Below are 24,404 nucleotides of genomic sequence, written 5' to 3'. Positions count from 1 at the left end.
AGACCTCGCACTTCAGACCAGGGCGAGGACGGCTCTCTCAGTGGCAGTCAACATCGCACTCAATTTATATGGAAGTGGATCCTTCCAGTATACAACAGGATACATCTCCAACATATCCCAGTTGGACGCAACTCGTGACAATGAACAGAAGCGTTCTGGTTCTTTAAAAACTTAAATGTGCGACGAAAGTAAAGACTTGCACCTGTGCAGATGTTCCCTGGGACTTAACAGCTGTTTTGCCTGGAGCTGAGGGGCGGGGGGTTGGAGAGAGACATGGCGGTGGGGGTGGAGGGGTAGAGAGACAGAGTGGTGGGGGGGAGAGAGACACAGTGGGGGGAGAGAGAGACATGGCGGGGGGGGGGGGAGAGAGACATGTGGGGGGAGAGAGAAAGAGAGACACACACACACACGGGGGGGGGGAGAGACAGAATGGTGGAGGGGAGAGAGACACAGTGGGGGGGAGAGAGACATGGCGGGGGGGGGAAGAGAGACATGTGGGGGGAGAGAGAGAGAGAGACACACACACACACGGGGGGGGGGGAGAGACAGAGTGGTGGGGGGGAGAGAGAAACGGCGGGGGGGGAGGGGGGAGAGAGACACGGGGGAGCGAGGAGAAAGGGATACAGGGGGGAAGAGAGAAGGAGGTGAGAGAGACACGGGGGAGGCGAGAGAGAGACACGGGGGCGAGGGGAGAGAGAGAGACACACAGGGGGGGGGGCGGGGGGGGGGAGGGAGACAGACACGGAGGTGGCAGGGGAAAGGGAGAGACATGGCAGTGGCGGGGGAAATGGAGAGACAGGGGGGAGGGGGGAGAGTATCACGGGAGGGGGAGGGGAGATAGAGTCACATGGGGGGGAGAAAGAGAGGGCGGTAAGGGGAATGGGAGAGACACGTGGGGAGGGGAGAGAGAGACATGGTGGGGAGGGGAGAGAGAGACACGGGGGGGGTGGAAACGAGAAAGAGACACATGGAGTGGGAAGAGAGACACAGGGGCGGGGAAGGGAGATACACGGGGGACGGGGGGAGGGAGAGGGAGACACGGGGGTGTGGGGGAGCGAGAGAGGCATGGGGGGAGGTGAGAGAAAGACACGGGGAGAGGAGAGAAAGACACACATGGTAGGGGCGAGAGAGACACACACACATGGGGGGGAGGGAGAGAGGGAGACACGGGGGGAGGAGAGAATGAGAGAGACACGGGGGTGGGAGGAGAGAGAGAGAGACATGGGGGGGGGACAAGAGAGAAAGAGAGAGACACGGGAGGGTTGGAGAGAGACATACAGGGTGGGGGGAGAGAGAGAGACATACAGGGATGAGGGGGGAGCGAGCCATATGGGGGGGAGAGAGAGACATACAGGGGTGAGGGGGGAGCGAGACATATGGGGGGGGGGAGAGAGAGACATACAGGGGTGAGGGGGGAGCGAGACATATGGGGGGGGAGAGAGAGACATATAGGGGTGAGGGGGGAGCGAGACATATGGGGGGAGGGAGAGAGAGACATGGTGAGGGAGAGAGAGAGACATGGGAGGGAAGAGAGGGAGAGGGAGACATATGGGGGGGGAGAGAGACACGGGGGGGGGTGTAGGGGAAAACGAGAGAGACATCGTCGTCTCTATCTCCCCCGTTCTCTCCCCCCCCCACCTCCCATTGTCTCTCTCCGCCCCCTCTCGTCTCTGCTCCCCCACCCGCCACCCCGCCTCCCCCGTCGACTCTCTCCACCGTCGCCTCTCTCCCCCCCACCGTGCTCTCTCCCTCCCCCTCCCCCCCCGTCATCTCTCCCACCCCGTCATCTCCCCTCCCCATTGTCTCTCCCCCCACGTCGGCTCTCCTCCATCCCGTCGTCTCCACTCCATCATCGTGTCCCAAACCCCCCCCCCACTGTCATCTCTCCCTCCCCCCCACCAGCTCCAGGTAATTTGAAACAAGATTGAGACGGACGTCAGGTCCCGACCCCAAAGCTGCATTTGCGTATTTTTTTGTGCACCTGTGGAAATCTATTCAATCCAGTCGCACGGAATGATGCGGTTGTGGGCAACGCCTCGGAAGCGCTGTCGTTGTCTGGAATCACTCCGATCCCAGTTTTCCGTCCTTTGTTGCATCCGCGAGGTCACAGATGCCCCATGACCAGAGAGAAGCAGCTGGAGTGTGCATGTGGCTTTAATGGAATAGCGGGTCTCCCCATGGTGCAGGGTGCCATTGACTGCACCCATGTCATTTTGTGGACACTGCATTACAATCCTGAGGTATTCTGTAATCGCAAAGGCTATCACTCACTGAATGTGCATTTGATGGGTGACCACACACGCTGAATCCTCACTGTCAATGCCTGCTATCCTGGCAGCAGCCACGATGCATTCATCTTGCGCCAGACCGGTGTGTCAGCTCTCTTCCAGCCACTACATCAAGCTCGCGGCTGGCTTCTCGGAGACAAGGGCTATCCGCTCTCCACCTGGCTCATGACTCCTCTCTGCAAACCTTACACTCCTGCTCAGCACTCATATTATGAGAGCCATGCTGCCACCAGGAATATCATTGAGCAGACCTTTGGAAAGCTCAAGCAATGGTTCCACTGCTTTGAGCAGGAGGAGTCCTCCAGTACTCGGCTTAGCGGGTGTCCCTTTTCTGTCATCGTCTACTGCTGCTGCACAACTTGGCCATCATGAGGAGCAGGAGGAGGAGCAGGAGGAGGACGAAGAGGAGCAGGAGCAGCAATAGCACAACAGAGGAGGCAGCCACTCAATCGTGATTCTGCAAGGGTGGTCCGCGGCCACCTCATCAGACTTCAGTTCCAATGAATTCCAGGCCACTTCCCGGTTGCTCTGCACGTCCCCATCAGCACATCAATTTCCCCTTCCATACCATAGCCTCAAAACTGAAATGAGAGACAGCATTAAATATGCAACATTCCAATTAAAATTTATCTCATAATATTCACCACAATTAAATTTAAGAATAACCCTTGTGCCATACCTTATATCCCCTCTTAATACCGGCTTTACCTATTCTAGAGCTCTTTTGCAGTGTGCTCCCTGTGGCTGCAGCAGGGCTGATGGAAGGCTGCTGAGCGTCAGAGCCAGAGACTATAGATGGCCTTGCAGGACACCCTCGAATGGTTATAAGCCTGGAAGGCTCGGCTGTAGACTGCACCACCTCAGGCTTGGCGGCGACAGTCTGGGTTGGCTTGATGACAGGCAGCGACAAGTGCAATGGCGGTGTGGCAGTGGTGGGATCAGGAATGCTGTCACCCTGAGAGAAGACAGCAGGTTCCTGCTCCACTGACCCACTGCCACATCCCGCCTTCTCTCGACTGCCCCCACCACTGCCCCCAATGCGACATCATTAAAATGACGAGTTCTCTCCCTTCCAGCTGGATTTGAAGCAGCCATACCAAAAAGTTCTTCCAGTTGCTCTCAGGTCTCCTTCAAATGCAACACTGGTAAAAATGAGCAGCTGCAGCTTGATATAACCTCCCCTTTACTAGCTGGATTGAGCCAGTGTGAAGGATTGAAGGAAGATTGTTGAATGCAAGTCACCTGAAATTGGGTAGCACTCTGGTGTTTCCGTCACTTCAGCATCCCACTGAGGTCATTAACATTGTGGCGATAAAGCCTAATTTAGAAGTTAAGATTCATTTGCGCCTGGCGCTAACTTTTCAAAATTTTAACATTTTAAAAGTTAGCGCCTCAGATTTCTCCCCCATGTTATATATGTCCCCCTGGAGCCAATCATCTGTTTACTGTTAACCAATACTTACAGTTGAAGAATATTCACTTAAAAGGCATTTTGGTCTTCAAAATTATGAAACGGTTTGATAGAGTGGATACAGAGAGAGAGGCTGAAATTGCCCCCCTACTAAGAGTAGGCACATTTACCGATATTTAAGATTTTTCTCAGCTCCAATCTTGCACCGATATTTGGCTCTTTGTCGTCTATTTCCGGTCGGGGTGGTGCTGAGGGGCGGAAGTGATCTTTGGTCGGGTTGGGCGCCCCAATGAGTCATTAGCACCTTGCTGCTGACGCCAGCACAACGCGGACATCCCGTGTCACGCTGCCGCATCGCAACGTCCCTCCCCTTCAGTTAAAGGGGACGGCCGCTGCGAGCTCTGTAAGAAGTTTAGTTAGGCCCAGTGGGCCACCAGAGAGAGATTCAGCCAGGTCAGAGGCCCAGTTCCCAGAGGGGGTGCCGGGCTGCCTGTTGAGGGTCCAGCCGAACCTGTGGCCAACAAATAAAATAAAATGGAAGTGCTGGCATTGCGCCCTCCCCTTTAAGGGCAGACGCACCATCCAGCCACATCCAGCTTTCCACAGGGGAAAGCTGTCAGTGGCACCAACTGTCGGCGTGCCACTCCCGCGGGGCAATTTCCCACTAGGGTCGGAAAGGAGATCGCCGCTGGTCAGCGTATGCATGATGGAGCGGCAGCACAGTCATTCCCGCCGCTCCCGGCCCGGGAGCAATTTCAGATGGGTCGACCCATCCGCCTGCCCCCAGTCGGTGAGGCCTATCCACTCCATTGTCACCTCTTAGAGGCAATAATGGACCTTAAGGAGGGGGACAATTTCGACCTTGAATGTTTCCACTTGTGGGGAAGAGTAGAACTAGAGGCCATCAATATAACATAGTCACCAAGAAATCTAATAGGGAATTCAGAATAAAATTCTTTATCCAAACAGTGGTGAGAATGTGGAACTCGCTACCACAGGGAGTGGTTGAAGCGAATAGTCTAGATGCATTTAAGGGGAGGCTAGATAAGCATATGAAGGAGAAGAGAATAAATGGTTATGCTGATAGATTTAGATGAAGAAGCATGGGAGGAGACTCGAGTGGAGCATAAATGCCGGCATGGACTGGTTGGGCCAAATGGCCTGTTTCTGTGCTGTATATCCTGTGTAATATTACAGTATTGCATTCTCTGCATAGAAAAATTTAATTTCTATATGCTAGTAACTGAATTTAAGATATTTCTTAGTTATTAAAGGGAAAGTATATTCTGAATTGTCATATAATCCTTAATCTCATGAACAAAGCTCTCTTAACACTCGTCATCAGAAACATGAATTGAATGTGGTGCATTCAGTCATAATTAGTTCACAGGATGTTTCCTGTGGTACAGCTGAATTTCACTCAACAGGATCTGTGTTCCAAGGTTTAATGTAGCAAAGAAAAGACCAGACAATGTTCATTTTTCACCTGATAGATAAGTGATGTTATTTTGTATCAAACAAGCGACTGAATTCTGATGGCAGCTAGGTGTAATGAGGTATTTGTCTGTTTCTAGCAATTTTGTGCCAATATTTCAGCAGTTCACCTTCAAGGGTTTCTGGTATGAATTTACAAATTAAAATGCCAACTGCCTGGGAAATACAAGATGCCTTTGTTCTGAATTGTCTCTAACTTTGCCTTTTCTACAGGGCCAGCATTGGTGTGTTCTTCTGTGGACCCAAGGGCCTCTCACGTGTTCTCCACAGGATGTGCAATTGTTACTCATCTGCTAATCCCCAAGGCGTTCAGTTCCACTACAATAAAGAGAATGTCTAAGCTTCCTGCGAATTTTAGACAGTGAACATTCTCCAGGGTGGAAAATGTAACCCAAATAATGTAATCATTTTACTCCTGCAGTTATATCAGTTGAAACATCCTACAATAAAATTAACCATATGTAACTGTTGTTTAGGAATGTATCACATGTCCTGCATTACATTATTGCATTTTAGCTTATAAAAAACATTAAAATGAATCATATATGTGTGTACAAATGAGTATGCAATCATCATAGCTCATGTCAGATTATACTAAATTAATTAGCCATATGGTGTCATTCCCTGTTACTGAAATGTTTACAATGATTTTTTTAAATTATTTTGCAGATGCCACAGTTCTCTAAAGTTCACACCTGACTTCTTCTTATTCCAATACCTTAAAATGTGATTGATACATGTTAGATACAGTGGCTGTTCTACATCTCCAAAGGCTGACCTAACTCTCCAATGACACAGGAGGTTCTATCCTCTACATAATAATAATAACTTTTATTTATATAGCGCCTTTAACGTAGAAAACGTCCCAAGGTGCTTCGCAACATTCTTACAACACATTAGATATTGACCAGGGAGTGAAAGAGAGTAAAAGTGGGAGAAGGAAGTGTAAAAGAGGTCAAAGGCTCAAGTCTAAAGCGGCAGCCAAAATTTGCACGCAGATAGACATAGGCGAAAAATCTAAAAATAAAGAAATTCAATTTACATTGTAAATAACACAAAAAGGAGTATAAAATAGTAAAATCAGTATAATAAAGATTAATTATACTTAAACAAATGATGTTAACTTAATCTACCAGGAGATTATAATTTGCCTACTAAAATCTCAGAATATTCATTTTAGTACATATGGGTGTATTGAATAAAAGATCAAATTATTATACCAAGAGCTAGTATATATGGCTGGAGTCATACCTAGCACAAAGGAAGATGATTGTAGTTATTGGAGGCCAATCATCTCAGCCCCAGGATATTACAGCAGGCGTTCCTTAGGACAATCATCTAGACCTTTAGCAGCTTCATCAATGACCTTCCCTCCATCAATAGGATTGGGCAGAGTCAACATGAATTTATGAAAGGGAAATCATTTTTTGATTAATCTGTTAGAGATTTTTAAGGTTGTAACGAGCAGAATAGATAAGGGGGAACCAGTGGATGTGGTGTATTTGGATTTTCAGAAGGCATTCGACAAGGTGCCACACAAGAGGTTATTGAACAAAAAATTAGGGCTCATGGGATTGGGGGTAATATACTAGCATGGATTGAGGATTGGCTAACAGACAGAAAACAGAGAGTAGGAATAAACGGGTCATTTTCGGGTTCGCAGACTGTAACTAGTGGGGTACCATAAGGATTTTGATGACTGGGAGGTAGTGCTGTGTGGCAGGATCAGGTTGGTGGAGGACCATTGTCTTATGGATATTTAGTGTAAGACCCATGCTTTCATACGCCTCGGTGAAGGTGTTGACGATGGCTTGGAGTTCAGCCTCTGCGTGTGCGCAGACACAAGCATTGTCCGTGTACTGTAGTTCGATGACAGAGGATGGGACAACCTTGGATCTAGCCTAGAGGAGGCGAAAGTTGAACAGGCTCCCATTGGTTCTATAGTTTAGTTCCACTCCAGCTGGGAGCTTGTTGAAAGTGAGATGGAGCATTGCAGAAAGGAAGATCAAGAAAAGCGCTGATGCAATGACACAGCCTTGCTTGATCCTGGTCCAAATGTGGATTGGGTCTGTAGTGGATCCATTGGTCAGGATCACTGTGGACCATTTTCCATACCTCAGGAGCCTACGATCAGCAAGGGCAGACATGGATGATGAGGTCCAACACCACCTCTAGTGTGCCAGCGCAGTCTTCGGTCGCCTGAGGAATAGAGTGTTTGAAGACCAGGACCTCAAATCTAACACTAAGCTTATGGTCTACAGGGCAGTAGTGATACCCGCCCTCCTATATGGCTCAGAGACGTGGACCATATACAGCAGACATCTCAAAGCGCTGGAGAAGTACCACCAACGCTGCCTCTGCAAGATCCTGCAAATCCACTGGGAGGATAGATGCACCAACATCAGTGTTCTCGCTCAGGCCAACCTCCCCAGTATCAAAGCATTGACCACGCTCGACCAGCTCCGTTGGGCGGGCCACATCATCTGCATGCCCAACAGGAGACTCCCAAAGCAAGCACTCTTCTCGGAACTCCAACTTGGCAAGTGGTCCCCAGGTGGGCAGAGGAAATGTATCAAGGACACCGTCAAAGCCTCCTTGATAAAATGCAACATCCCCACCGGCATCTGGGAATCCCTGGCCAAAGACAACCTAAAATGGAGGAAGAGCATCCAGCATGCAGAAAACAAGCGCAGGCAACGGAAGGAGCATGCAGCAAATCAGGCTCCCCACACACCCTTTCCTTAAACCACTATCTGCCCCACCTGTGACAGAGACTGTAATTCCTACATTGGACTGTACAGCCACCTGAGAACTCTCTTTTAGAGTGGAAGCAAGTCTTCAGAGAGTGGTGAATCTTTGGAATTCTCTACCCGAAAGGGCTGAGGAAGCTCAGTCGTTGAGTATATTTAGGACAGAGATCGATAGATTTTTGGATATCAAGGGAATCAAGGGATATGGGGATAGTGCAGGAAAGTGTACTTGCGGTAGAAGATCAGTCATGATTGTATTGAATGGCCTACTCCTGCTCCTATTTTTTATTTTCTTATGTTCTTATAAGGTCAGAAGTGGGAATGTTCGCTGATGATTGCATAGTGTTCAGTTCCATTCGCAATTCCTCAGATAATGAAGCAGTACATGCCCACATGCAGCAAGACCTGGATGACATTCAGGCTTGGGCTGATAAGTGGCAAATAACATTCGCACCACACAAGTGCCAGGCAATGACCATCTCCAACAAGGGAGAGTCTAACCACCAACCCTTGACATTCAACGGCATTACCATCACCGAATGCTCCAACATCAACATCACCATTGACCAGAAACTTAACTGAACCAGCCACATAAATACTGTGGTTACAAGAGCAGGTCAGAGGCTGGGTATTCTGCTGTGAGTGCCTCACCTCGTGATGTCCCAAAGACTTTCCACCATCTACAAGGCACAAGTCAGGAGTGTGATGGAATACTCTCCACTTGCCTTGATGAGTGTAGCTCCAACATCACTAAAGAAGCTCGACATCATCTGGGGCAAAGCAGCCCACTTGATTGGCACCCCATCCGCCACCTTAAATATTCACTCCCTGTACCGTGGCTGCAGTGTGTACCATCCACAAGATGCACTGCAGCAACTCGCCAAGGCTTCTTCGGCAGCACCTCCCAAACCCGCGACCTCTACCACCTAAGAAAGACAAAGGCAGCAGGTGCATGGGAACACCGTCACCTCCAAGTTCCCCTCCAAGTCACACAGCATCCTGACTTGGAAATATATCGCTGTTCCTTCGTCGCCGCTGGGTCAAAATCCTGGAACTCCCTCCCTAACACCACATGGTCTGCAGCAGTTCAAGAAGGCGACGTGTGACTCTTCGTCTGGCAGCATCTCCATGCTGCCTCCCCCATGGATATTGTGGCTATCCAATGGGGGCCTTGCCAAGCTCCTCTTCATCGTCCTCCTCCTTCTGAGGTGGGCCTGCAATCCCCACTGGCAATGCCTGGCCCCTCATGATGGCCAAGGTGTGCAACATGCAGCACACCACAATGAATTCGGATACCTGTTGAAGGGAGTATCGAAGGCTGACTCCAGAGCGGTCTGTAGGAGATGCCATATCTCTGTCAGCACTTCCTTTTGGAAGTGCAGCCTTCTCACACACTGCTCTTCAGAGAGCTGGAAGTATGAGCATTGGTGCCTGTAAACCCGTATAAGATTATGAGGGGGCTTGACAAGGTGAATGCAAAAATGCCTGGTTTCGCAGAAATTTCCTGGGCTGGGCGTTAACTGAGGCGTTAGGGCTGAATTTTGCATCCGGGGCGGTAGCGGAGGGTTGCATGACAACTGACATCATGATCTCAGCGAATCTAGAGGGCAGGGCAGTAAGTTTTTGCACCGCTGCAAAGCCTGAGCCGAATTTGCCAGCCGGGCGGCAACTGCTGGACACCCACCGTAACACCTGGAGAGACTGTTTCCCATCCCTGCGGGGCACTAACTGAGGCACAAGCAAGCTGAAAATCCAGCCCCAGGGATCTCCATGCCAAAAGAAAATTGTTTTTAATATGACAAACAAAATTCTGTTAAGTCCAATTTTACTTCTACAAAATACGCGACTTCTTCGACAACGGAGAGTAATATTGGGCAGGGTGTAAAACCGACATTCCATCCAATCCTGTGGGTTTCCCGCCCGGCAGGTTAGGTTAAAATGACCTATAAAGTCCTCCCCAGACTTCTGTTCCCTTTTCATTAAATAACACATTTAGGTCTAAATGCTCCAATCCAAATATGTAAAGAGGTATTGTAATTTGATGTGAATTTTCACTGCATAAATTAGTAAATGTTTTAGTCATTGGTGATGTGATTTATTGATGAGAATGCTCTGTGTGAATACTGAAACTCAATGTGTGCTGAAGACACTGAAGTTGAAGCAGCACTAAACACAGTACATCATTGCCAGACAACAGCGTATTGAATCTACATGAAGTGGTGTGATCTGTACTCCTTTTGTGTCAATACACGTGTGGCTAACAGCTGCCTGGATTGTTCAGTGACACTTGGCACACGTTTTGAAAGGGAAGGAATTTCCCAAAACACATTTTCTCTTTTGGCAAGCATATGTAATCTGTATCAATTTCTCCTGCATTTATGAACAAGATATAAGGGTGAATAGCGGACTTCAGTAGCTCATGAGTGACAGACAAGTAAATTGATACTATTATAGGTCATATTGCCCTGCAAACTCTCTGCCAGACAGGGCCTTTGATGACTTTTGAAGAACCGAAATGAACGAGTGATGACATACAACTAGTATCCAGCTATCACCCTTAATTCTCAGATCTGGTTTTGGTGACCTTTCTAGGATTTTCATTCCTGTGGCTGTTGCCGATAGGAACATAGGAACAGGAGTGGGCCATTCAGCCCCTCCAGCCTGTTCCGCTATTCAATTAGATCATGGCTGATCTGTATCTTAACACCATTTACCCTCCTTAGTTTTGACATTTTCAGTTGACTGAGCCTCAACAGCTTTTTAGGGGTGAGAGTTCCAGATTTGCACTACTCTTTATGTGAAGACGTGCTTCCTGACATCACCTCTGAATAGCCTAGCTCTAATTTTAAGTTAATCCCCCTTGTTCTGATCTCCCCCCACCAGAGGAAATAGTTTCTCTCTCATCATCATAGGCAGACCCTCAGAATCGAGGAAGACTTGCTTCCACTCTTAACATGAGTACTTAGGTGACTGTACAATCCAATACGAGAACCACAGACTCTGTCACAGGTGGGGCAGATAGTCATTGAGGGAAGGGGTGGGTGGGACTGGTTTGCCGCACGCTCTTTCCGCTGCCTGCGCTTTATTTCTGCATGCTCTCGGCGACGAGACTTGAGGTGCACAGCGCCCTCCCGGATGCTCTTCCTCCACTTAGGACGGTCTTTGGCCAGGGTCTCCCAGGTGTCAGTGAGGATGTTGCACTATATCAGGGAGGCTTTGAGGCTGTCCTTGTATCATTGCCTCTGCCCACCTTTGGCTCGCTTGCCGTGAAGAAGTTCCGAGTAGAGCACTTGCTTTAGGAGTCTCGTGTCTGGCATGTGAACTTTGTGGCCTGCTCAGCTGAGCTGATCAAGTGTGGTCAGTGCTTCGATGCTGGGGATGTTGGCCTGGTCGAGGATGCTAATGTTGGTGCGTCTGTCCTCCCAGGGGATTTGTAGGATCTTGCCAAGACATCGTTGGTGGTATTTCTCCAGCGACTTGAGGTGTCTACTGTACATGGTCCATGTTTCTGAGCCATACAGGAGGGCGGGTAGTACTACAGCCCTGTAGACCATGAGCTTGGTGGCAGTTTTGAGGGCCTGGTCTTCAAACAGTCTTCTCCTCAGGTGGCCGAAGGAGGTGGTGTTGAATCTCGTCATCAATGCCTGCTCTTGTTGATAGGAGGCTCCTGAGATATGGGAAATGGTCCACGTTGTCCAGAGCCACGCCGTGGATCTTGATGACTGGGGGACAGTGCTGTGCAGTAAGGACAGGCTGGTGGAGGACCTTTGTCTTGCTGATGTTTAGCGTAAGGCCCATGCTTTCATACGCCTCAGTAAATACGTCAACTATGTCCTGGAGTTCAGCCTCTGTATGTGCGCAGACGCAGGCATCGTCCACGTACTGTAGCTCAACGACAGAGGTTGGGACGGTCTTGGATCTGGCCTGGAGACGGTGCCAGGTAAGGATCACAGCCTACATGTCGTCGTGGAGCAGGCGGAGGATGGTAACGAAATTTTGGGGGCATCCAAAGCGGAGGAGGACGCTCCATAGAACCTTGCGGTTGACAGTGTCAAAGGCCTTTTTTAGGTTGAAGAAGGCCATGTATAAGGGCTGGTGCTGTTCCCTGCATTTTTCCTGCAGCTGTCACGCTGTAAAAATCATGTCTGTTGTGCCCCGTAGGAGACGAAATCTGTACTGTGACTCTGGGAGGAGCTCCTCAGCCACTGAGAAGACGGTTGAGGAGGACTCTGGCGACGACCTTCCCAGTGGCTGATAGCAGGGAGATTCCTCTGTAGTTGCCGCAGTCGGACCTGTCCCCTTTTTAAAAGATGGTCACGATCACTGCATCTCTGATATCTCCCGGCATGCTCTCCTCCCTCCAGGTGAGAGAGATGAGGTTATGTATTCGCGCCAGTAGTGCCTCTCCACATACTTCAGTGCCTCAGCAAGAATTCCATCTGCTACCGAAGCCTCTACTTTATCAAATCCTATAATCATCTTAAATACCTCAATTATATCACCCCTTCTTCTATACTGAAGGGAATACAAGCCTAGCCTTTGCTACCTGTCCTCATAATTTAACCCATTTAGCCCCCAGTATCATTCTGGTGAATCTGCACTGCACTGCTACATTACCAATATATCCTTCCTGAGATGCGGTGCCCAGAAGTGAACACAGTACTCCAGATGCAGTCTAACCAGAACTTGACATAACTGTAGCATCACATCTGCCCATTTGTATTCCAGCCCCATTGAGATGCAAGGTAACATTCCATTAACCTTTGTAATTATGTTTTGTACCAGTCCTCACCTTGAATGATTTCTGTATATGAACCTCTATATCTCTCATCCACAGCTCCTAGCTTCTCACCATCTAGAAAATACGCTGATCTGTCTTTCTTAGGTCTAAAGTGGATGACCTCACACTTCCCCACATTGAACTCCATCTGCTCTCTATTCCTTCATCAAAGATCTAGGAAGACATGCAATTATACAGGGCTTTTCATGACCTCAGGACGTCCCACAGCACTTCAAAGCCAATAAAGTACTTTTTGAAGTGTAGTCATTGTTGTAATGTAGGAAAGGTGGCAGCCAATATGCGCACAGCAAGCTCCCACAAACAGCAATGTGATAATGACCAGATAATCTGTTTTTTAAAGATGTTGTTTCAGGATAAATATTGTCCAGGACACCTGGGATAACTCCCCTGCTCCTCTTCGAAATAGTGCCATGGGATCTTCTACATTCACCTGAGAGAGCAAGCAGGGCCTCGGTTTAAAGTCTCATCCGAAAGACGCGACCTGTGCCAGTGCAGCACTCCCTCAGTACTGCCCTGATGTGTGAGCCTAGATTTTTGTGCTCAAGTCTCTGGAGTGGGACTTGAACCCACAACCTTTTGACTCAGAGGCAAGATTGCTACCAACAGAGCCACAGCTATTTATAAAGATAGGTGGAAAGATCTAAGAAATGTATAAATACAGTGAAAATCTGAGGCCCCAGTACAGATCCCTGGGGGACACCACTAATCACGTTTTGCCAATTGGAGTCCATACTCAATATTCCTACCCTCTGTCTCCCACCAAACCAATTCCCTATGCATGTCAAAAGCTTGGCTCCAATTCCATGCACTTCCATTTTTGTTGCGTGGAATCTTATTGAATGTCTTCTGGATGTCCATATAAATAACATACATAGACACTCCCTTATCTACCATGTTAGTGACCTTTTCAAAAAATTCAACTTGGAAAGTTTGCTGGTGATACAAAGATGGGTGGGAAAGCAAGTTGTGAGGAGGACACAAAAAATCTGCAAAGGGATAGAGACAGGTTAAGTGAGTGGGCAAACATTTGGCAGATGGAGTATAATATCGGAAAGTGTGAGGTTATCCATTTTGGCAGGAAAAATAAAAAAGCAAATTATTCTTTAAATGGAGAGAAATTACAAAATGCTACATTAAGAGGGGCTTGGGGTCCTAGTGCATGAAATACAAAAAGTTAGCATGCAGGTACAGCAAGTAATCAGGAACGCAAATGGAATGTTGGCCTTTATTGCAAGGGGGTGGAGTATAAAAGCAGGGAAGTCCTGCTACAATTGTACAGGGTATTGGTGAGGCCACACCTGGAGTACTGTGTGTACAGTTTTGGTCTCATTATTTAAGGAGGAATATATTTACATTGAAGGCAATTCAGTGAAGGTTCACTAGGTTGATTCCTGAGATGAAGGGGTTGACTTATGAAGAAAGGTTGGGAAGGTTGGATCTGTACTCATTGGAGTTTAGAAGAATGAGAGGTGATTGAAAAGTATAAGATTCTGAGGGGGCTCGGCAAGGTAAATGCAGAGAGAATGTTTCCCCTCGTGGGGAAATCTAGAACTAGAGGGCATAGTTTCAGAATAAGGGGTCACCCATTTAGAACTGAGATGAGGAGGAATTTCTTCTCTCAGAGGGTTGCAAATCTATGGAATTCTCTGCCTCAGTGAGCTGTGGAGACTGGGTCATTGAATATATTCAAGGTGGAGATAGACAGATTATTGAATGATAAGGGAGTGAAGGGTTATGGGGAGCGGGCGAAGAAGTGGAGCTGAGCCCAAGATCAGATCAGCCATGATATTATTAAATGGCGGAGCAGGCTCGAGGGGCCAAATGGCCTACTCCTGCTCTTATTTCTTAAGTTCTTATGTTAAACATAACTTACCCATTACAAATCCATGCTGACTCTCTCTGATCAGTTCATATTTGTTCAAGTGCTCAGTTACTCTGTTCCTAATAACAGATTCCAGTAACAGATGTTAGACTAGTAGATATATAATTTGCTGATTTATCTCTCCTGCCCCTCTTAAATAATGGAATGACACTTCCAATCCAAGATGACATTTCCATAATAAAGAGAGTTTAGGAAAATCATGACTACAGCATCTATAGTTTCCTCATCTACGTATTTTTATATACTGGGGTGGAAACTATCAGGTCCATCTTTAGTCTCATTATTTTCTCTATTGCCATTTTTTACTTATGTTGAATCTAGTTAGTTTCTGCACTTGATTTATTTTTAGTTTTTCTTGTATATCTGGTACCTTATCCTTTTCCTCTACTGTGAAGACCAATACAAAGTAATTCATCAGCAGATTCTTTATTATCAATTACAATATCCCTTGCGTCTGTTTTTAGGCACTCACATTACGCTTAATCCTCTTTCTCTTAATATACTTGTAAAAACCTTTAGTTTTGTCCTTGATATCCCTCACAAATTTTTTCTCTTATTCCCTTTTTGCAGCTCTTGCGTCCCTTTGCTGTCCTTTATATCTCTCGCAGTCCGCATTCTCGTTACTGTTCTTTGCATTCGTATAAGGCCTTTCCTTTTGGTTTTATACTATTGCTCATCTCTTTTGTTGATTAAGGTTGTTTAATTATACACGTAAAGCTCTTACCCTTTATGGGTGTGTACAGGTCTCATATTCTACCAAATATTTCTTTAGTTTTGTAACTTCATCTGTAGTTTTATCCGTTAACAGTTCTACCCAGTCTACTCTGGTCAATTTCGGCCTCATCCCTTCAAAGTCAGCCTGACCTAAATTTAAAACCTTAGTATGAGACTCACCCTTCTCCCTCTCAAACTGAATATCAAATTCAGTCATATTATGGCCACTTTTATCCAGGTGTTCCCTTACCGTTAGATTGTTGCCTAATTCTGGCTTATTACTCATCACTAAATCTAGTATGGGCTGTCTTCTTGTTAGTTCAAAAACATATTGTTCCAGAAAACAGTTGATAGAGAATTCAAACAGGCTGCAGAGTTGAGAAAACACAGACCCCTGCCTACGTGAGAGTTAGCACATTGCATTGAGCTATAACTCACGCTTGACATTTCAGGACCTTTGGCAGCGAGCCAATTATGGGCTAACAACACATCAATTGAGCCAATAAGGTCAAAGGAGGCAAGCTCACTATTATAAATTGATCCGGGTATAAATACAGCCATCTTTTGCCATGTGTTTTAGAAGGACAAAGGACCTGGCATAAAGCCAGCAGTTTGTTGCAGCTGCCAGAATAAAGTTATGTTAAACTATCACCGGAGTTCGCATCTCATTAAAAATTAAGAGATCTAACAATTTTGGCATCATGAACAAGATCGCTGAGGGAAGAAACTGAATTTTGGAAATCGGACCTACATACTGAGGTAAAGACTCCTCTTTATAAAAGTCCTCAGTCAATTGTCTAAATTCACCTCCCCTTCTACGCAATTCCGAAAGCCTTCAATTTGCGAACCCTCTGGTTGGTAATCGGCTCGAGGTCCCATAGATGGCTAAATTTCGACAGTGTGTTAGTTAATTCATCACTGACCCACTGATCGGCTGGAAAGCCTACGACTCGAGACCCCAGTAAAGAAATTAGTACTATGGCAGCAGAAGATAAAAGCAAAGAATTTCCTACAACTGTTAAAGGCGGGCGGGCACCACCTGAGGTTTCGATAGACGAAATCCTCGAACAGTTGAAAGAATACATAGAGCAACAATTCGACTTATCTAAAACTTGTATTAGGATCGAATGAAAATACGGTACCTCCAAAGGACAATGCTCCTTGGACGAGATCAAAAGTGTCTGGGGAAAAACGACCCGTATGAAAAATAAAGAACGAATCAGATGGTCCTTAGTCGTTATGAGACAGATCCGACAGCAGAATGAAATTATAACGCGTTCCCAACATAATAGGGACCTGACCAGTACAAAGGACCAATTGCAAGCAGTTTGTGAACAACTGAGACAGAAAAAGCTTGAATTTGAAAAGTTGGAAGTGGAAGTTAAAGATCTTAAAGGTGAAATTAAAGAATGGAAAAAATCATTAGGTCAAGAGACAGTAATAGGAAAAGGAAAATGTATCGGTCAATTCTCAGGGTACCCATGTTTGGATAAATTAAAAGCGCAAACCCGAAGACACAACCAAGGAATAGATACGGATTCTGAGTCCTCCGACTCCGATACAGGGTCGGAGGATGAAGAATTAGAGGTGCATTTTGCTCCGTTTAAAAAAAGACGAGTTGTAGTCAAATCAGAAGAGACTGCGGATGAGGGCAGAACCAAAAAAACGAAGAAAAGGCTGTATGAAAAATATTTAGTTCATGATCCGGCAAGCCCAGAGAAAATTGATAAATGGTCCAAGGAGTTGCCCAATCCAAAGAAAGGGGAGGTGAAAACGTGGGACCAATTGGACCGCTTAAGAAATATATATCAACTTCATCCCTGGGATGGAGTGCAAATTTTGACCATAATGGTGCCAAAAACACAAGGAAGAAAATTGTACGACAAGGCAAAAGAAGCTTTGGGGCGGGATGAGCAAGAATTAAACGCAGGATGGGAGGCAATTAAACACTGGCCGCAAGCCTTCAGTCCAGCTAAGACAGACTGGGGAAAAATTGTAGCCTGCCAACAGAAAGGAACAGAGGAGGTCCTGGAGTATGACGAGCGGTTTAGATGCATGTGGCTAGAACATTCAGGTATGAATAATACGGATGAGGAAATGGATGAACAAGAGTTTGGACCCCTGAAAGCAGCTTTTGTGGCAGGTCTAAAGCCAGAACTGTCCAAAATGCTTAAGGTAGTGTTACCGGACTGGGAAGGTAGAGGAACTACCTTTGCAGCGTTGGTGGATCGATGAAACCAATTAGACAGGGATATGGGAGCGGAAATCCCAGGACTCCGATAAACAGTCATTAGGAAAATTACCCGGAAAATTTCATTATTGTGGGAAAGAAGGTCACTGGGCCAAGACGTGCAGGGCGGAACAGCAAATTCACAGCCGGAGAAGAGGACGCAGCCAGGGATACAATTCAGCCAACAAACCAGGTTTGTCACAAGATAACGACCTCATAGAAGCATTTAAGTGACTGACAATACAACAACAGAAGGAGTTACTTGGGATAAGAAAAAACGATTAGAGCCCACCCTGGCCCCTCTCCTCGCACTAATACAATAGAGGGGAGATGGGCTATATATAACTGTGAGGGTGGGCGATAAGGATGTGGACTGTCTTTTAGACACAGGGGAAGAATTAACATGCTTACCCCTACAATTTGGAGACTCTTTGCCGTTGGATGGTAGGGCACGTACAGCCTATGGAGTTGGGGGCCCTAAAATGGAAATTAAAAGGACAACATCGGTACTTGTAGGGGTTGGGTTCACATGAACTAACCACGCTGGTCTGGATAGGCCCAGTAGATCAACCCCTTTTGGGAATGGACGTTCTAATCCAAGTAGATTAATCGTTGCATTTCGACGATGGTCAGGTGACATGGTCAATTAGAACTTTGAAGAAAGAAGAATTGAAGGAACACCCGATATGGGCTAAAGATAAGAACGATTGTGGCCTACTTCAGATGGAGCCTGCGTCATTTACCGGGACCAAGCCTCCATGCACTAAACAGTATCCCATCAGTCCAACTGCCATTGTGGGAATCTTACCGGTTATTCAGCAATTGGAGAAACAAGGGGTGCTTATTAAAATGCATAGCTCCTCCAATAGCCCCATGTGGCCAGTACAGAAATCTAATGAGACTTGCCGTTTGACTATCGATTATAGAAAAGCTAACCAGTGTATTGATCAAAAAGCTCCTTTGGTCGCAGATCCCTCCACCATTTTTAATGCCCTCAAACAGGAGCATAAATATTTCTCGATTATAGATATGGTCAATGGATTTTGGTCGGTGCCTCTGGCACCAGAGGTTCGACAGTGGTTTGCTTTCACGGTCCAAGGACAATAGTATACTTGGACCCGGTTACCGCAGGGTTTCCACAAAAGCCCCACGGTATTCCACATGGCTTTACAAAGCCATTTGCGAGAATTACCTTCCCTGTCATCCACAGTCATCCAATATGTAGACGATATCCTGCTAGCTTCAAACACGGAAGAACAGTATGAACAAGATTGACGAGCTTTGCTGGACCACCTTTGGCTGAAAGGACATAAAGCCAGCATCGACAAAGCACAAATATCCCAAGAAGAGGTTGTATACCTGGGACAAAAAATTTCACAAGGAAAGAGAGAACTTACCCAGGATAGAACTACAGCCATTCGGGCTGCTAAAAAAACCCACCACTATTCAGGAACTAAGGTCCTTTTTGGGATTGTGTAACTTTAACAGAAATTGGATTGACTCCTTCACACAGCTTGCTCAGCCATTGAATTATATCTTAAAGGGGAAACGTGCCTCTAAAGAAGCCATCACCCTCACTAAGGAACAGCAAGAGGCCTTCCTGAGTTTGAAAAAGGCTTTGTGTTTGGCACCGGCTCTGGGAATCCCCGACAGTGGTAAGCCATTTACCCTGTTTGTCCATGAGAAAGAAGGATTCTTGACAGCTATACTGACACAAGAACATGGGGATCGGCAAAGACCTATTGGTTATTATTCGGCAAAACTGGATGCGGTAGCCCTCGGATAGGGAATTTGCCTAAGGGCCATGGAAGCTACATGTCGAGCAGTAATGATCACTGCGGGTCTAGTCCTCGACCAAAAGCTGATGGTCAAGTGTCCCCACACCGTACACGCTTTGCTGTCTATGAATAGAATGTCTCAGGTGACGGCAGCTAGATGGACCTGCTGAACAGCAGTTTTGGAAGCTCCTAATCTCCATATCGTCCAGGCCAGCCCGGTTAATCCCACAACTATGCTCCCGATGTCAGAATCGAGGGAGCAAGAGGGGGGAGAATGTGAAGAGCATGACTGCGTGGAGATTTTAAAGAAACAGAAGAAGCAACCTTAGCAGTAGAGGAGCCTCTGCACAACCCAGACCTCATCCTGTTTACAGATGGTTCTTCCTTTGTGGACAATGGTACCAGAAAAGCTGGATGGGCAGTTACAACCTTATGGGCCCAAGTTTCCACACGCACCTAGAATGGCGCAGTCCCGACCTGGACGCCCGTTCTTCGCGCCACAAAGTGCGCCTAAAAAAAACCTCCGTATTCTCCACCTCCCTGCAGGTCCTCTGGCCCTCGACGCAACGCAGCAGGAGCTGTAGGGGGGCGGAGCCAGGTCCCTGCGATGAAAACAGTGCCGGGACCTCTGCACATGCGCGCTACAGTGGGCACACAAGTGCAGTAGCTCCAGGCGCCCGAAACTGTGTGGGAGGGGCCCGAAGCACGCAGTCCCTAGCCCTGGCCGAATGGCCTCACTGGGGCTGCGTGAATAAGGCTCCTCCCACGCCCAGCTCCTGCTTCCTCCCGACCCGACTCGACTCCCGCTTCCCACCCCCACCCCCGGAACAGACCCGACACCCACTCCCCCCCACCAGGACCGAACCCGACACCCGCTCCCCCCTCCCCCGGACCGGACCGGACCGGACCCAACTGCCGCTCCCGCTCCCCCCGACTGGACCCGACCCAACCCGACTGCCGCTCCCGCTCCCGCTACCCCCCGACTGGACCCGACCCGACTGCCGTTCCCGCTCCCGCTTCCCCCCGACTGGACCCGACCCGACTGCCACTCCCGCTCCCGCTTCCCCCCGACTGGACCCGACCTGACCCGACTGCCGCTCCTGCTCCCGCTTCCCCCCGACTGGACCCGACCCGACCCGACTGCCGCTCCCGCTCCCGCTTCCCCCCGATTGGACCCGACCCGACCCGACTGCCGCTCCCGCTCCCGCTTCCCTCCGACTGGACCCGACCCGACCCGACTGCCGCTCCCCCCCGACTGGACCCGACCCGACACGACTGCCGCTCCCGGACTGGATCCAACCTGACCTCCCCCTCCCCGACTTGACCTCCCCCTCCCTCCCTCTCTCCCCCTCCCTCTCTCTCTCCCCCTCCCTCTCTCTCCCCCTCCCTCTCTCTCTCCCCCTCCCTCTCTCTCTCCCCCTCCCTCTCTCTCCCCCTCCCTCCCCACCCCCCCCCCCCCGCCGCCGACCCGAACCGAACCTCCCTCCCCGACCCGACCCAACGCCACCTACCTGTAAATCTGGTGCTGGGGACGGGCCCTGCCCGAAGTCTCGGGCCCGGCCCGTTCAGCCTTCGGTCCCGACGGCAAACCGCTGCCTTTCACACAGGTAGAAACATGGTTTATTTAATCTTTTGTTTGCTTATAAATGTTTATTCAGATTGGATTTATTTGTATAATATTTGTAGAAGTATAAATAAGGATTTATTATAGAATTTAATGACTTCCCTTCCTGCCCCCCTCTCCCCCCACCTCGTTCTGGATCCCTAATTTGTAACCTGCGCCTGATTTTTTAATGTGTAGAACAGGTTTTTGCAGTTCTACAAAAATCTTCACTTGCTCCATTCTAAGTTAGTTTGGAGTACGTTTTCACTGTGGAAACTTTGAAATCAGGCGTCAGTGGCCGGACACGCCTCCTTTTGAAGAAAAAATTCTGTTCCAAAGTGGAACTGTTCTACCTGCCTAGAACTGCAGAAAAAAAAAATGTGGAGAATTGCGATTTCTAAGATAGTCCGTTCTCCACCAGTTGCTCCTAAAAATCAGGTGCAAATCGTGTGGAAATCTGGGCCCTATATGAGGTAGTGGCAAAAGGTTGTTTACCCTCAGGAACGTCAGCACAACAGGCCGAATTATGGGCCCTGTCAGAAGCATGTCGAATAGCAGAAGGACAGACAGTTAATGTCGATACAGATTTGCGTTATGCTTTTGGAGTCGCTCACGACTTTGGTCTGTTATGGTGGAAAAGAGGATTCCTCATTGCTGCTGGTACACCTATCCGAAATAGAAAAGAAGTCAGAGACTTACTAGAGGCCATACAATGACCTCAGGAAGTGTCCATCCTGAAGTGTAAGGCCCATACCAAGGAAAATACCACAGAAGCACAGGGAAATGCCCAAGCCGACCAGGCAGCTAAAGATGTCGCCTCACAGGGCACTCCGCCAGAAGAACCAACACAGATGTGCAGATTGAAAGCACTCAGGACTCTGACACGAGACCTTCAAACAATGCAAGGCAAGTGCTCCTGAGAGGAAAAATGGACATGGATTGAGGCAGGAATTAAGCTATGTGAAGATGGTGTCTGGAGACAAAGAGTTACCGACAAGCCAGTCGCACCACAAGCGCTTATGCCATTTTTAGCCCAACAGATCCACTCGTGGGGACACTTGGCCTCACAACAGATGACGGTACGATTCCAGAAAAGCACGTGGGGTCGGGGATTTAAAAAAACATGCCCAGCTGGTAACAGACCGCTGTGTGGTCTGCCAGAAAAATAATTCTGGATCCATCACGGTCATGCCCCAACTGAGGCCCCCTGCCCCTGTCGGACCATTCCAGCATCTGCAGGTTGATTATAGATCTCTTCCTTCATGCCAAGGATACACTAACATTCTTGTCATGGTCGACAGATTCTCGAGATGGGTAGAAGCTGTCCCAACTAAAAGAGCCACAGCCAATCACACTGCAAAGGTCTTGTGTAAGGATTACATTTCTCGATGGGGAGTAGCATTGACTCAGATCAGGGAACACACTTCACAGGTGCTGTCTGCCAAGAAGTTGTAGGTTACTGAACATTACTTGGGATTTACACTGTCCTTATCACCCACAATCATTAGGACAAGTAGAGCGAATGAATCAAACTCTGAAAAATGGCTTGCCAAATATCACCAAGAAGGAACACCATGGCCCCAGGTACTACCAATAGTGCTATGTAGCATTAGGGCAACCCCGAACAGAACTACAGGTCTAAGCCCATTTGAAATTATAACAGGAAGACCCATGTCACTGCCAGGAACTATTTACGGAAAGCTGATGTTCACTTAATGAGTAACACTTTGTTATCATACTGTCAGAACCTAACCAATGCTATTAGTTCTGTTTCCTGACAGGTATCGGCAGCTTGGGATAATCCACCCGAAGGAGGACACGACATAATCCCGGGAGTCTGAGTTTATGTGAAAAAGTTACATAAAGAACCTTTGGGTGCCAAGTGGGAGGAACCTTACCAAGTGTTATTGACCACCCAGGCAGCTGTTAAAGTCCAAGGAAAGAAAGCCTGGATCCGCGCCTCACACGTTAAACGAGCACCCATAACTGAAGCTGAAATCTGATAAGGACAATTACTTTTTGCCCAAATGTATAAATTTACTGTACTACTGACTGCAGGTATTCTAGGCATTTGCCTACTTCTTACTAACCAACCCTCTGCACCAAAGGAAATAGTAGAGTACCCAGGGAATTACATGTAAATATTTTTTTATATATGTCATACATTTATGCCAAACAAAGTAACATTTCTAGTTGTTGGGTGTGTGCGCATATTCCTATTCACTCAAAGGGAGGGATTCCCTTGAGGCCAGTTCCCTTGAATATCTTGGAAATGGCTGAGTGGATAATTAATCAAAACAAAACAGGCAATGCGTTTCAGGATACGGAAAACTGGGCATGTAAATGGAAGTCAGTCATGCTACAATAATTCCAAACAGCCCCCATTTTTTGTTATCACTAATACAACGGGGGTAGGAAGACCGGGAGAATCGGTCTGTCTGATTAGAAACATCAAAGGAGGCCAAAATATGGGGTATAGTAACTGCTCCTGGAATTATAATATAATCAAACCACGGAACCGTCCAAACTGGGCCGATGTGGGAGTTTTTAACTCAACAGGAATTCTGAATAAAACAGATGGAAAAGCCTGGACAGGCACCGGAGTGTTGCTGACAAAGAAACAGCTAACATTCATTGCCTATAATGGCACCTATTGGGTGTGTGGCCACAAGGCCTACCTTTGGCTGCCCCAGAATTGGACGGGATCCTGCTACTTAGCCTATATTGTGCCATATATGTATCATATAAAGTCACTGTCGGAACATTTACACCATCCTAAGAGAGCTATCACAGAAACAGAGAGGTTCTTTGCCATTCTGATCCCCAGGTACGGGACCGCCAAACTGGCAAGGGAATCCATTCACATGGCATCCGTTGTGGAACGGGTAGCCAATGATACCTCAAAGGCCCTAGTTAAAATCAATGCAGAAATGGTAGCAATCTGCACAGTAGGCCTACAGAATAGGCTGGCCCTTGACTACATCCTGGCTGAAAAGGGGGGTACTTGCGCCCTACTTGGAACTGAGTGTTGCACATATATCCCAGATAGCTCCAAAGAAATTACTCACTTAAAGGAGGTAGAAAAACTTAAACAACCCCCATCATTCACTTTGTGGAGCGGAGCCACTGAATGGCTAAGTTCAATAGGAACTTCATTGGTGAAAGGTTTAATTCAATTTGTTGTAATTATTTTACTTTTATATTGTTTGTTTATGTTGATAAAATGTTGTTGCAACCAGGTGGCTGTAGCTGCTGTCCCACAAGCGAGATACCTTGCAGGTCCCAGCAGACCATCTGTATGTGGCACAGGGGTATGTTATGCTTAAGGGAAGGTTGTTTATTGATTGAATTAAGATATTGATTTGGATTAAATTGGAATGAGGTTAATTAACCTACTAAAACCAGACTTTCATTGTGGCCGCGATGGAATTCGGGTTGATGTAAATTTGTGTG

At 47.5% G+C, this 24,404-nt stretch overlaps 1 protein-coding gene across 1 annotated transcript in view; it reads left to right on the top strand.

Annotated features, from left to right (window-relative positions):
- The window catches only part of LOC139273909 (NADPH oxidase 3-like), a 110,027-nt gene extending 104,494 nt beyond the window's left edge, over positions 1 to 5,533 (top strand). The window contains exon 13 of the mRNA XM_070890981.1: positions 5,407 to 5,533. Within this exon, the coding sequence (XP_070747082.1) occupies positions 5,407 to 5,533 (127 nt within the window). The remainder of the gene's footprint in view (positions 1 to 5,406) is intronic.
- The last annotated feature ends 18,871 nt before the right edge of the window (positions 5,534 to 24,404 follow it).

This window comes from Pristiophorus japonicus, chromosome 9 (genome assembly GCF_044704955.1).
Source record: "Pristiophorus japonicus isolate sPriJap1 chromosome 9, sPriJap1.hap1, whole genome shotgun sequence".
NCBI classification, from domain to species: domain Eukaryota; kingdom Metazoa; phylum Chordata; class Chondrichthyes; family Pristiophoridae; genus Pristiophorus; species Pristiophorus japonicus.
The sequence above is the reverse complement of the archived record's forward strand: the minus strand, read 5'-3'. Positions and strand labels throughout refer to the sequence as shown.